The following is a 12,450-nucleotide window of genomic DNA, read 5'->3' on the forward strand; positions in this document are numbered from 1 at the left end:
AGTGATATATAGGCTTTTCTAAGATTTTGGTCACAAACCCATGCAAAACTAGTAAATGTTTTAAAAAATAATACTGATTGCTTTCTTTCAAAAATAATCTTTGTGGTCACAAATTATGGTAGGCTCAGAAATGCTCCACCTAGATCCGCCTCTAAGAAAAGATTGCTGCCAGAATCCTGGCAGTCAGAAGGGGCTGTTGGTCCATTTAGGGGCTGCCTTGGCTGCAGGGAGCAGCTGTGAGCAAGTTCACACTCTTCCCAGGTTATTCATATTCAATGACTGGTCTGGGTGAGGGTAACAAGGCCCAGCCATTCTGACTCAGTCTGGACAACTCTGAAGTGTCATTAGAGCCCCACAGCTCCCTTAGACTGCTAAGGCTGAGGCTGCTGTTAGGTCTGCATCTCACTTCAACTTTGCCCTCTGCTCAGTGCTGCTTCCTTCTCTCTTCCACAGGGGTTGATCCCAAAGGAAACTCCTAATAAGCAAATTGCTGCTTGAAACCGTCTCAGCTTTGCTTCCCAGAGAATCCAACCCATGACGTAAATGTTAGCTGTTCCTACATTTAATACAGTGTCACTGCTATGCCATCTGTGTGAAAAAGGAGGGACTGATCAGAACAGTGGCTTTTAGAAAAATGCCCTTTTTAAGTGAAATCTTAAGTGAAATCCAATCATATAACCTAAGAGATAAAAGCCAGTCTTATCCTGGAGGAGGTATGGATGAGGCCTGTTCCTGAGGTACCTCTCTACAAAACAGTTTGAAAGTCACAAAGATCTGCTGCTCAAAGATTACAGGAATAGAAAGGCAGAATTTGAGCTGGAAGGGATCTCTGAAACCATACAGAACAACTCCTAATTTTACAGATAGAAAAACTGAGGCCCAGAGAGGTTTGTGACTTGTCTAAAGTAAATGAACACAACAGTGTGGCAGACAGAACTATAAACTAGTTTCCTCATTCCTATGATTATATAAAATTTTCTATTGAGAGCTTAAGATCTTATTTCATTTATGTTCCCAAGTGGAAAACTTTTGGGAAGTCAAGTACCCCAACAAATATAAAGTTCTTGAATAATTTTTAAAAATTTTCTGTTGTGTTTAAAATGATACATTTTTAAGCCCAGGTATAGGATTTAAACGGGTCTCATGAAGATATATCATATTTAACATTCCAGTTTTCATAGATAACATATTCTACTTTTCCTGCCTGCTTAAATTTTCCCCCTTTTTATTGTGGAAGGAAAATATATATAATTTAATATATAAATTAACCATCTTAATTATTTTTAAGTATACAGTTCAGTACTATTAAATACACTATGTTGTGCAACCATCACCCCCATCTATCCCCATAACTCTTTCATCTTATAAAACTGAAACTTGTGCCCATTAAACAACTCTTCATTTCTTTCTTCTCCCCACCCTCTGGCAACCACCATTCTACTTTATGATTTTAGCTACTCTAAATTCCTCATTTAAGTGGAATCATACACTACTTGTCTTTTGGTTACTGGCATATTTCACTTAGTATAATGTCCTCATGGTTCATCCATGTCATAGTGTATATCAGAATTTCTTTTCCTTTTTACGGCTGAATAAACATTCCATTGTTTGTAAATACAGTATTTTGCTTATCCATGGGCAACCCCGGTGGCATAGCGGTTTAGCACCGCCTGCAGCCCAGGGCATGATCCTGGAGTCCTGGGATCGAGTCCCACGTCAGGCTCTCTGCATGGAGCCTCCTTCTCCCTCTGCCTGTGTCTCTGCCTCTCTCTCTCTCTCTCTCTGCATCTCTATGAATAAATAAATAAAATCTTAAAAAAAATTAAATATTTTGCTTATCCATTCATCCATCAATGGACATTTCGGTTGGTTCCACATTTTAGCTATTATGAATAATGCTATTATGAACATGGTTGTACAAATATTTCTTTGAGACCCTATTTTTGATTTCTGGGGTATATGTCCAGAAGCAGAATTGATGGATCATTTGGTAATGCTATTTTTAACTTTTTGAGGAGTCACCACACTGTTTTCCACAGCATCTATATACCATTTTACATTCCTACCAACAACACACAAGGATTCCAGTTTTTCCACATCCTTTCCAATTCTTGTCATTTTCTGTATTTTTTGAAAGTAGCCATCCTACTGGGCATAAGGTGGTATCTTATTGTAGTTCTTTTTTTTTTTTTTTTATTGGTGTTCAATTTACTAACATACAGAATAACACCCAGTGCCCGTCACCCATTCACTCCCACCCCCCGCCCTCCTCCCCTTCTACCACCCCTAGTTCGTTTCCCAGAGTTAGCAGTCTTTACGTTCTGTCTCCCTTTCTGATATTTCCCACACATTTCTTCTCCCTTCCCTTATTTTCCCTTTCACTATTATTTATATTCCCCAAATGAATGAGAACATATAATGTTTGTCCTTCTCCGACTGACTTACTTCACTCAGCATAATACCCTCCAGTTCCATCCACGTTGAAGCAAATGGTGGGTATTTGTCATTTCTAATAGCTGAGTAATATTCCATTGTATACATAAACCACATCTTCTTTATCCATTCATCTTTCGTTGGACACCGAGGCTCCTTCCACAGTTTGGCTATCGTGGCCATTGCTGCTAGAAACATCGGGGTGCAGGTGTCCCGGCGTTTCATTGCATCTGTATCTTTGGGGTAAATCCCCAACAGTGCAATTGCTGGGTCGTAGGGCAGGTATATTTTTAACTGTTTGAGGAACCTCCACACAGTTTTCCAGAGTGGCTGCACCAGTTCACATTCCCACCAACAGTGTAAGAGGGTTCCCTTTTCTCCGCATCCTCTCCAACATTTGTTGTTTCCTGCCTTGTTAATTTTCCCCATTCTCACTGGTGTGAGGTGGTATCTCATTGTAGTTTTGATTTGTATTTCCCTGATGGCAAGTGATGCAGAGCATTTTCTCATATGCATGTTGGCCATGTCTATGTCTTCCTCTGTGAGATTTCTGTTCATGTCTTTTGCCCATTTCATGATTGGATTGTTTGTTTCTTTGGTGTTGAGTTTAATAAGTTCTTTATAGATCTTGGAAACTAGCCCTTTATCTGATATGTCATTTGCAAATATCTTCTCCCATTCTGTAGGTTGTCTTTGAGTTTTGTTGACTGTATCCTTTGCTGTGCAAAAGCTTCTTATCTTGATGAAGTCCCAATAGTTCATTTTTGCTTTTGTTTCTTTTGCCTTCGTGGATGTATCTTGCAAGAAGTTACTATGGCCGAGTTCAAAAAGGGTGTTGCCTGTGTTCTTCTCTAGGATTTTGATGGAATCTTGTCTCACATTTAGATCTTTCATCCATTTTGAGTTTATCTTTGTGTATGGTGAAAGAGAGTGGTCTAGTTTCATTCTTCTGCATGTGGATGTCCAATTTTCCCAGCACCATTTATTGAAGAGACTGTCTTTCTTCCAATGGATAGTCTTTCCTCCTTTATCGAATATTAGTTGCCCATAAAGTTCAGGGTCCACTTCTGGATTCTCTATTCTGTTCCACTGATCTATGTGTCTGTTTTTGTGCCAGTACCACACTGTCTTGATGACCACAGCTTTGTAGTACAACCTGAAATCTGGCATTGTGATGCCCCCAGATATGGTTTTCTTTTTTAAAATTCCCCTGGCTATTCGGGTCTTTTCTGATTCCACACAAATCTTAAAATAATTTGTTCTAACTCTCTGAAGAAAGTCCATGGTATTTTGATAGGGATTGCATTAAACGTGTATATTGCCCTGGGTAACATTGACATTTTCTTATTGTAGTTCTGATTTGCATTTCCCTAATGATTAATGATATTGAGCCTCTTTTTATGTGCCTATTGGTTATTTATCTTTAAAAAAAAGTCTATTCAAAAAAAATGCCTATTCAATCCTTTGCCCATTTTTTATTTGGGTTGTTTTTTGGTTGTTGAGTTTTAGGAGCTCTTTCTCTAACTGGATATTGGTCCCTTCTTAGATATGCAAATATTAGATATGCAAAGTATGATCTGCAAATATTTTGTCCCATTCTGTAGGCTGCTTTTTTGCTCTGTTGAAACTGTCTTTTGGTTAGCCTGCTTATATTTTCAGTTAATTTATTTAGTTTCATTTGCATATGTTTTTCAATTTTTTAATCTCATTTTCTCTATATATTTATTTCATAATAAAACAGAAATACATTACATAATTTAAGTTCTTTTTTTTTAATTTACGTTCTTCTTAACAAACATTTTGCACGGATCAAATACAATTACCTTCTATTTCAGAATATAAATTAATATCCTTTTTTAAAGATTTGTTTATTTTACTTGAGAGAGGGATAGGAAGAGAGAGAGACTCAATGTGGGTGGGGAGGGGCAGAGGGAGAGAGAAACTTCATCACTAAGCAGGGAGCCTGATGTGGGGTTCAATCCCATGACCCTGAGATCACAACTTGAGCCAAAACCAAGAATCAACCACTTAACCAACTGTGCCACCCAGGTGCCCCATAAATTACTATCTATTCTTAAGTAATTACACCATGCAAGAGAAAAAAGTATTGAAAAATCTATATTATCACAAGATAGGTCTGTACTATCACATAGCAAAATTAGAACTAAAATCTCCAATGAGTTCAAGACTAGGCTTTTCTTTCTTGTTGATATGCCAGTAGTATCTTTCTTCTAATTCTGTTCTCATTTGAGGAGTCCTGGAGTAAAAAGATCCAGTGGAATTCCTTTTCTTTTGGTCTCTATTCCCATGTAGGCTCAGAGGTAACAGAAAGGAAAGAGCCACATTCGTCAGGATCCATGATAGCTCCTTCCAAAAAAAGAGCCCAGCAAAAACCTTCTTTTCTACTCTTTATATATAAGATCACTTGCCCATGTTTAGAGAAGCCTGGCTGCCAATGCTGAGTTCTTAGCAGATTTCTGCATCTCTCTGATATCACTCCTTTACTCAAAATGCTTACATGGCTTTCTGATAACCTGGTCCTTGCTGTCTCTCTAGACTTCATTCACTTTTCATACTGCTCACCAAGCTCTAACCTCTCTGACCTTTCACCTCTTCCTTGAACATACAAAGTTCTTTTTGTCTCAGGGCCTTTGTGCTTGTTGCTTTCTGACTCATCCCCATCTCTCACTCCAACTTAGCTAACTTCAACATATCTTTGTAGTTTTAGCTTAAATGTCACTTCATTGAGTATGTTTTCCACTAGTCCCTGATAGATTAAATCCTTTTACCCAGAGCAGAAGTTTCATAATTACATGATATAATTACATGATTATATTATTATTTGTACAATTATTTTCCTGATTTCCCCCACAGATAATAAGTTTCATGAAGCAGTATGTCTGTTTTGTTTCCTACGCATCCACAGGGCCTAACCATAGTTTCTGGTATGTAGTAGAAGTCCTCACCAATTTTTGTTGAATAAATGAATAAGTTAATTCATTCAGAAGATAAATGTGTATACTTCCACTACTTATGACCAGGGACCAATATATTTTCTCCTGCCCTTCATCCTTATCTGTTCAATTTCCTTTTTGCCCAAAGGAAAATGCACCAGTTGAAGTCTAAGTGAAAAAAAATTCTTAAACATGCTCTGTCACTGAAATTAGAATGCAATCATTGGCATTTATCAAAATAAGTACATATTTACCTTATAAGGAAAAAGAAAAAGGGATTTTTTCATATAATTCTACACTGTAGACTGCGTACCTAAAGTCACTCAAAACATTTTTGGGACTTATTCCAAAGAATTATTGGTAATCCTGTAAAATACTCATAGAAAAATACTCTGAAGAATCCTTAAAACTTTTTTTCATTTTTTTCATGAAGTACTTCAACTTATGAACCATGGTAGGCCTGTATGAAAGGAAGATCTTTTTTTTTTTTTTTAAGATTTGTTTATTAGAGAGAGGGAGGGAGAGAGAGAGTGAGAGAACAGGGGAGGGGCAGAGGGAGGGGAAGAGAGAGTCTTAAGCAGATGCTGCATTGAGCACAGAGCTGGATGCAGGGTTTGATCCCATGACCCTGGGATTACAACCTGAGCCAAAACCAAGAGTCATACTCTTAACTGACAGAGCCACCCCCAGGTGGATCTTTAATTGGAAAAGTAAATTAAAAATAAAAAACAGAATCATTTATTCAAAAGTCAGAATATTTAACAAGACAGAGCTAGTTTTAGAATTAGAAATAAATATAAGAGCAATAGAAAAGAGTAGAAACTGTTTATAAAACAAATGGTATCTTGGGAATATACATTAAGAAACATACTTCTGAAAAAAAAGAAACATACTTCTGAGGGCATACTTCTAAAAGGGCACAACCAACAGCCTATACTAGGGAAGCTGTTAAGATTTATGGTATTAAAGTTATTGGTTTAGAGAGGATTTTATTAATTTCTTTGACTTGGAGATTTATGGATTTATTTTTATTTACTGATGATGGAAGACATCAGAGTAGCAGGAGAGGAAGATGAAGAAATAGGTCCAGCTATAGCTTTACACAGTATTTTACTATCTTTATACTGTAAGAGAACTATCAAGTGCTAAGTTTAGTCCCATATTTCAGTTGTAGAAAGGCACACTGAAATGTCTGGATACCAAGTGGCCTGAGGTGATTTCACGACAATTGACAAAACCTAGAGCTACAAAGGGGACAATGGAACCTACCTTCTTGGGCACAACAGAGGAACTGGAATTTAGAGTGCTTTCATCATCGTGCATCAGGACAGGTTCAGAGCTATTCTCATCCATGACCTCCTGCATGCTGTTCACACTGCTGCTCTGGCTGCCTGTGCTCACAGACATGCTTGGGATGGAATGGTTGCTGCCCAGGCTGTCCATTTCCCTGATCAGGCTGGTTCCATGTTCAGTGTCCTATAAAAATGGGGCATGGGGGTTAAAAAAAAAATGACTGGAGATAAAGTGCCAATCCATTGACTGAGCTATTAAGCACACTCAATTCTGCAGTGCCAAGTTGCTTTTCTGCCAAATCTGCAAAGATAAACTTTTTATGTAGTGACTCCAATACTCCCTCATCATTTTCAGACATCTCAAATTCACTTCTCTGCCTTCCTCTGGGGCCATTCTGGATATGGGTCATAAGGCTCCAAATGCGGCTATCCCAGGGCTTTCCTCTGTCATATGCAACTATCATATTATTGTTTTGCTATTCAGTAAGCAGAAATCAGGCCAGGTGTGTAAGAGACTTTCAGGAACATCAAGGTGCTAAAGAAAGACTGTAGGCAACTGAACAGGTAACTTCTGGTATATTTACAAATAGGGCAGTTGTCTTTGAAACTAAAATAGAGTGAAAAGAGTATTCAGAGATTTGACAAGCAATGTGTTCCTTCACAAATCATTATTGAGTAACTTCATGTCTAAGCAGGGATATTAATTCTACTGTCCTGGACAGGTAATTAAATTCTGCCTCCCTCAAGCAATTCTATCATGCTTACCTCTGTAATCTTATTAAATGTATCTGTTAAATAATACTGGTATTCATCACTGCTAGTCCAAAGACTACTATTTGAGAAGTGGTAAAATAATCAGAATATGTAATTTACCCATCACAGTGGGATATCTTTTGATATAAGATTAAATAATATAATTAAAGCAACTTAGTTCCCCCAAAATCCTATTTTCAGAGAACTATACTGTATGTATATAACTTTATGAATTGTTACTTAGTCATGGCACTATAAGGAATCACTGACATAGATAATTTGGGTAATTTAAAATGGTAGATAGGGATGTCTGGGGGGCTCAGTGATTGAGCGCCTGCTTTTGGCCTAGGCATGATCCTGGAGTTCCAGGATCGAGTCCTGCATCAGGTTCCCTGCATGGAGCCCGCTTCTCCGTCTGCCCATGTCTCTGCCTCTCTCTCTCTCTCTCTCTCTCTCTCTCTGTGTCTCTCATGAATAAATAAATCTTTTAAAAAAATAAAAAATTGGGATCCCTGGGTGGCACAGCGGTTTAGCGCCTGCCTTTGGCCCAGGGCGCGATCCTGGAGACCTGGGATCGAATCCCACGTCGGGCTCCTGGTGCATGGAGCCTGCTTCTCCCTCTGCCTATGTCTCTGCCTCTCTCTCTCTCTCTCTCTGTGTGACTATCATAAAAAAAAAAAATTAAATGGTAGATAATACATTAATATTTTTAACAGATTTGTTTTCCCAATTAAAGGGGATCATTTGTATATTTGCAATCAAGAGATTTTAAAGTCCAATTCAGTTTTCTGAATTTCATTTTTATAATTATTGATAATTTTTCTTTTATGTTAAAAAGGTAAAATAAAATTCATTGTTCATTCTTTTCCTCTTTTTTAATCTAGTTTCAGAGGAAGTGGAGTCTTTTCTCTCGTTCAAGGTTCTAGTACTCTTACTCCTAGCTCATGTACTTCCAGAGATCCTACTTCTTTAGCTACATCTGTCTTGTCTCTAAATTCAAAGCTTTTGTCTCAGCTTCTGCCACTCTGCCTATGAATATGAAGAGACCTCCCCCATACTTACATACCTCTCTACATACTGCCCTTTGTCCCTTTTCCTTCTTAGCTAAATTTATGAATCTTAAAATAACTAACTTTCACTGTCTCTATTTTTTCACTTCTCATTTATTCTATAAACCCACAGTTATCTATTATTTATTGTAACTACTCCTGTAAAACTGCTTTTACGAAGGTCATCAAGAATGCCCTGCTTGTAAAACCCAGTTTAAATTCTACAAAAAAAACTTCTGGTTTTTTTTTTTTTTTTCTTTTTTTGGTCTTTGTGTAACTTGACTTGTCTATGGCATCTGATGATACTGGTTGTTCCATCCTTGAAGTCGTGGACTCTCAAACACCTCTGATGTTTGTTTCCTAGGGTCCCTCATATGGCACTGCCCTCTTCCCATACTACATTCAACTCCTGATTTATAATCATTTTAATGCTCTTGACCCCCAGCCAACCATCTACCCAGACCTCTTTCTTATGTTCTGGGTTTGAATTTCCTAACCAACTGCCAGACATCACCAGTCAGGTGTCTTGACTGTCATTACCCTTGTCTCAACCAATCCTTCTTAAGTTATTTGAATGAGAAACCAGAAAGTCACCTCTCCTTTGAAAACTCCATCTGCATACTATGTCAGCAGCATAGGATGCCAGGACTTTAAACTCAACAGGCACCAAACTGAAATCATCCTAAACCTACTCTTTCTCCTTGGTTCTTTTTCTCTGTTCTTGGTATTGTACAGTCACCTGGGCTAAAATGCTCAGAATCATTTTAAATTCCTCCTCATCTGTCACTACCACTTTTAATGAGAAGCACTGTATTATCACATCTACCTCTACAGTGTTTCTCAAAAGTGTTCCTTCCCCCCCCATCTCCATTGACATTGCCCTTATTACCTCTTGCATGGACTATTATACAGAATGTGACACATTCAAGTCTGCTGTAATACATTCTGTTGCCAGAATAATCTTCCTAAAGCACAATACTTTCCTGAGTCTAAAATGCCCTATGCCTGTCTCTTAGAAACCACCCACATCATGTCCTCTACACAAACTTACTAATGCCCCCCAGCAGGCTAATTTTATCCACACTATGGACCGCTGCATGGTGACATATCTCGATAGTATTTTTTATATTTTGTCTTATATAAGAGTAATTTTATGAATGTCTCTTTTGCAACTCTACATGTTGAAGCACAGAGCACCAATTACATTTTTATCACCAAAAGTGGTTTTCATAGTGCCCTATCCAGAACCTTCCCATGTAGTAGGCATTCTATCAGTGCCTACTCAAATAAACTGAACCTACTTCTTCATCCTCCTGTGATTCATTTAAGGGTCCATTTCGTGTCTCTTGGAAAAGGATTTTTTTCATTTTTCGGTACTGTAGGTTATCTAATTCACGAACAGCATCTTTTGTCCTCTGTATGAGGTCAATTAGGACACGTAGTGGCCGGTCTCGTCGAACAAAATCGTGCTAGTTGAGGGAAGAGAAAAAACAGAAATTGAAAATGAGAAAACAGATTTTGGGGGGCAAGATTTACATTATAAAAGTAAATAGATATAAAGTAAGTCTATTGATTTTAAGAAATAGTAAGATATGATTCATTTCATATAGCCTTTCATTTTGTATAAATCTTATAAAGAGATAACTACGCTCTTCTCTTCTTCCTTAAACCCCATTTTGTGGACTTTGTCCAGAGTTTACTTGAGAATTCTTGAGGTTTACTTTAACACATAAGTAATAATGACTAGCACCTTAGAGGCTTGTTACTTTCAAATCTGAAAGATTTGAATATATATAAGTAGAAGTAATGTAGAGTCATAGGTACTATTGTTATAATCTGCTTCAATCCTCCTACCTACCCTACACTACCCTGTTGAAACAGACTTCTGAATATTTTGTTTTCTTGGGGTCATATCTAGTGTACACTTGAAAATATGGCAACTAATCAATTTATATAGAGATCATAATTTGGATAACTCCATTTGCCTCTACAGAGCTGTACAACCAGAAATAAGGGTCAAGGGACTTTGAGGAGTGAAAGTAACTGCCCCAAAGTTCATAAACTTTTATGGTACAAACGGCTCTTACTTTCAACATTATCAGTGATCTTTACACATATTCTGGTTTCTTGGTTTCTCAGCCTCTATCAGTTTAGAAGAAAGGAATAAAAGTGGGAGAATAGAGGACTGAGAGCTATTAGAACTAAGGTTATTTGTTGTAAAAAGAACTATCTTTTGAAAGTTCTTAGGCAGCCTGACAGTAAAGAAAAAGAGAGAAAAATCCATGACTAAGACATCTACTAACCAATCACATAAAAATGAACAAAGGTTTGTGGACTATTTTGCAAAGAGGAAGATACTCCTCATGTAGTCCTTTTATACTCCAAGAGTTGATGAAATACTACTGCTTCTGAGCCATCAAGAAGTGAAATTATGTTCATTATGCTTTCTTTAAGAAGGCAGAGAAGTACATCGTGTATTTTGACAAGATTACGCAGAAAATGATCAAAAGTGGGAGGAAGAAGTCTTGTTTTTTTAAAGGAAAAGTTTGTTATGTGGAAAATTCACTTCTGTGAAATTATAATTTTAAGACATTGGGAAAATGGGATATAATGTGGTAAGCCTTAGATGATACAATAGATTTCATCTCTTCATAAGTTAAATAGCCATAAAAGAAGAGTAGGGCCACTGTGAGAAAAATATGTACATGTCTTGTGGTTCTTCACCCTGACTTTGCTATCAGGGGAATTGTGGCTTTTGCTCCTGCTTTTATAAAATATCTCTTCCTCTGCAAAGAATCCTTTCTGAAAATGAAACACTATTCCCGGAAGTGAGTACAGCCTGCATATTTCCAGATGAGCATGAAAAGAAGAAAGTAAATTATTTTGCTCCTCTAGTGCTTGTGATTATATAAGAGCAAACTGGTTTACAGTGAATTTCAAGCTATAACAGGATCAGTGAAATTTAGAGCAGGAATAGCTCTTAGAAATTCTTTTGTTTTCAAGGTGTGGAAATTCAGCCATGGAGGGGTTAAATGATTTACACAACTAAGAGTTAGGCATGCAACTTACATTTCCTCATTTGGTGTTTGTTTCTGGTGGTCTACCACTGCTGTTATCTTTCTAAGACATAGATTTGATTGTGTCACTCATTGTGACAGACACTGGTGTCCCCCATTCCAACTCTTTTCCTTGCCTTCATTTATTGTAAGCACTAGAAAGTAAAAAGAGTTGAACTCCAGCCTTTTTTGTAGTTAGAGATAACAATATGACTAAAATCTGGTGAATGAGATACTGTAAATTAAGCTGTACTGTAGAGGCAGAAAAGTCCCTGAGGAAAGTTTTGTTTTCTAGAATAAAAAAGGCAAAGCATCTGAAGATAAGAGGTTTTCCACTCTGCCTTTCCTCCTTTTTCCCTCTTGGGATAAAGACGCGAATCCTGGAGATGCAGGAGCCATTTTGTGACTAAGAAGATAAAAGCCACATACCAAAAATAATAAAGTAGGAAAATGGAAGGAGCTTGGATCCATGATGACACTGTTGAGCTGCTTATAGTTCTGGACTGTTTATGACATCTCCTTTCTCAATGCCCTCGACTTATTTCACAAGATAATTAAACCCTTCCCTGTTTAAGCCTTTTAAAACTGATACACTCAACATCTTAAACACATGCTTCCATGATGAAATCTGGCCTTTTACAGCCAGGTTCATGGTTCTATTTCTAGGTTCAAACCTAGTCACTCCTAGTCCTTTTTCCCATCTAATACATATAGTACATTCTATATAGTTTTGGACTCATGCCATGTGTTTCACACCTACATGCCTTTGCTTATGTTCTTTATGCCTGCAGAAAGATTCAGTCCCATCTCCTCTCTCTTCTCCAAAGCTCATTATTCTCGAAACCCCTACAACTAAAATGTCCCCAGATCCTTATAAAATAATGGTTTTATTGTTCTTGAAAGTATATTTCTT

At 37.4% G+C, this 12,450-nt stretch overlaps 1 protein-coding gene across 2 annotated transcripts in view; it reads right to left on the reverse strand.

The window, feature by feature from the left end:
* Positions 1-12,450, reverse strand: part of TAOK3 (TAO kinase 3) — a 185,311-nt gene that overhangs the window by 39,393 nt on the left and 133,468 nt on the right. For both annotated transcript variants that reach the window (XM_038575265.1, XM_038575266.1), the window contains exons 12-13: positions 9,783-9,950; positions 6,657-6,863 (exon numbers count right to left, since the gene is read on the reverse strand). In XM_038575265.1, coding sequence (XP_038431193.1) covers positions 6,657-6,863; positions 9,783-9,950 — 375 coding nt within the window. The remainder of the gene's footprint in view (positions 1-6,656; positions 6,864-9,782; positions 9,951-12,450) is intronic.

The sequence above is a fragment of the Canis lupus genome, chromosome 26 (genome assembly GCF_011100685.1).
Source record: "Canis lupus familiaris isolate Mischka breed German Shepherd chromosome 26, alternate assembly UU_Cfam_GSD_1.0, whole genome shotgun sequence".
Lineage (NCBI taxonomy): Eukaryota > Metazoa > Chordata > Mammalia > Carnivora > Canidae > Canis > Canis lupus.